This window comes from Dreissena polymorpha, chromosome 5, assembly GCF_020536995.1.
Source record: "Dreissena polymorpha isolate Duluth1 chromosome 5, UMN_Dpol_1.0, whole genome shotgun sequence".
NCBI classification, from domain to species: Eukaryota; Metazoa; Mollusca; class Bivalvia; order Myida; family Dreissenidae; genus Dreissena; species Dreissena polymorpha.
This window is the reverse complement of record NC_068359.1, coordinates 36,443,073-36,444,976: the sequence shown is the minus strand read 5'-3', so window position 1 is coordinate 36,444,976 and position 1,904 is coordinate 36,443,073. Positions and strand designations below refer to the sequence as shown.

The following is a 1,904-nucleotide window of genomic DNA, read 5'->3' as shown; positions in this document are numbered from 1 at the left end:
TTAACAGTGGTTTGAAGCTTCATCAAGCTCTAACTGTGCATATGCTTGTGCCAAGTCCAGTTTCGAGAACTTCTTTCCACCAGCCAATGTAGCGATCATATCTTCAACGCTTGGTAACGGGTATTGTTCCTCGATTATATCCCGATTAACTGATACCTTGTAGTCACCACAAAGTCGTATAGCCTTTTTGTCAGCTTTAGGTACTACCACTAACGGTGGAGCCCACTCGCTGTGCTCTACTGGTTCTATCACTTTTTCCTCATTAAGTTTATTCAATTCTTGTGTGAACTTCTCTTTAGCTGCATAGGGCACTGGCCTTGCCTTGTGAAACCATGCTTGTTCATTTTCTTTGAGTTTTATGCTGGCTTTGAATCCTTTGATAGGCTGTTCAGTTTTAGTGAACAACTGTTTGAATTTTGACTTAGGACCTTCAAATGTTTCAACTTTTGGTGACACAAAATTTACAAAAATGGTTTTCCAATCTAATTTAACTTCATTAAGCCAGTCGCGACCAAGAAGATTTGGCTTGTTGCCTTTAACAATGATTGCCTGTAGAGGTTCCTTCTCATTTGTCACTAAAACAGTACATTCTCCCAGAGTTTTGATGTTTTCACCCGAGTAGCCTTTAAGTTTCACTGCTGTTGGCATAAGACAACAATTCTGTAGTTATTTGTTATATGCGTTTTCATTTAAGAGTGTTCGACCACTGCCAGTGTTTAGTTCCATTTGAAGTCCAGAACCATTAACCATAAGCGTAATGTAAATTGCTTTTGATTTGTCATCTGAATTTAAATAAACTGATAGTGCGTACACTTCTTCTTCATCTTCTTCTGTATGTGGTTTGTAGATTTTGACCTTTGTGTATGGCACTTCTTTGCAAGATGCCCTATTTTCAAGCACTTGTAACACTTGGCGTCTTTGTGTGGACATGTCTTTGGGTGATGTTTTCAACCACATCGTTAACATTCCTGCTGCTTTGCCCCTTTAAATGATGTACTTGGCTTTTTCCAAAGCTTAAGCTGTTGCTTGTGATGGTTAGACGCGGATTTGTTTTGAACTTATTAGCGCTTTCAGTGTCTTTGCCTTGTGCGTTGAAAGTTACCGAATCTATCTTTGCCCTTTCCATTGCCTTCTCAATTTTGAAAGCTGCGTCGAATGTTAGCGAGTCCTCTGCCGATAGCTTTTTTTGAAGTGATTCAGATGATAAGCCACAGACAAATCGGTCCCTCAAGGCATCATCTAGAAATGTACCAAAAATTGCAATTGGTAGCAAGACGCTTTATACTCGCCTACGTTTTCACCCACTTTTTGATTTCTCTTATTGAATTTGAATCTTTCTGAGACGATCAAAGGTCTAGGGTTGTAGTGCCCCTTCAATAACTAGATTAGCTCCTGGTAGCTTTTTCCCTTTGGTAAATCTGGCTGGACTAGATTGCGAACAACCCCATAGGCTGTCGCTCCGACCACAGATAAAAAGACTGCTACCTTCTTTTCATTCTTGATTTCGTTCACTGATTCCTTTCCTTCCGAAAATTCCGTGACTTTTCCTATATAAGGCATCGTGGAAGTCGATAACTCGTCGCCAGTTTTATAACTTTGATGTAGGAATAAGCAAAACAAGGAGGTTGAATCGTTTTATATTACTTTTAATTATTTGTAGGGTGTGGTTGACATTTTATCGAGGTTACATCTAAAGCAATAACGAATGACCACGTCCGGTTGTAAACACTGAGGTTGCATTACACTATAAAGTTTTATTCAAAATGTTTATATGACAATGTTTTGGCAAGAAAGATCAAATCGTACAACGGATCATGTGTAATATTGTTTATTGATCTGTATTGATTAAAAAAAAATACGTTTTTATACGTTACATAGGTTTATTTGCTATTGACAAAGTTCGT

The 1,904-nt window shown here is 38.3% G+C and overlaps 1 protein-coding gene across 1 annotated transcript; it reads right to left on the bottom strand.

The window, feature by feature from the left end:
- LOC127831153 (uncharacterized protein K02A2.6-like) lies at nucleotides 1-1,560 on the bottom strand. Its single transcript, XM_052356147.1, has 2 exons — nucleotides 1,486-1,560; nucleotides 1-384 (listed from the first exon to the last, which is right to left on the bottom strand). Exons 1-2 carry the CDS (start codon nucleotides 1,558-1,560, stop codon nucleotides 1-3), a joined length of 459 nt encoding a protein of 152 aa, XP_052212107.1.
- Nucleotides 1,561-1,904: the final 344 nt, after the last annotated feature.

Coding starts and splice junctions, on each gene's coding strand:
- LOC127831153 (XM_052356147.1), bottom strand. CDS start 1,560: ATGCCTTATATAGGAAAAGTCACGGAATTTTCGGAAGGAAAGGAATCA. Junction 385..1,485: donor AAATCAAGAATGAAAAGAAG/GTAGCAGTCTTT, acceptor AAAACTGAACAG/CCTATCAAAGGATTCAAAGC.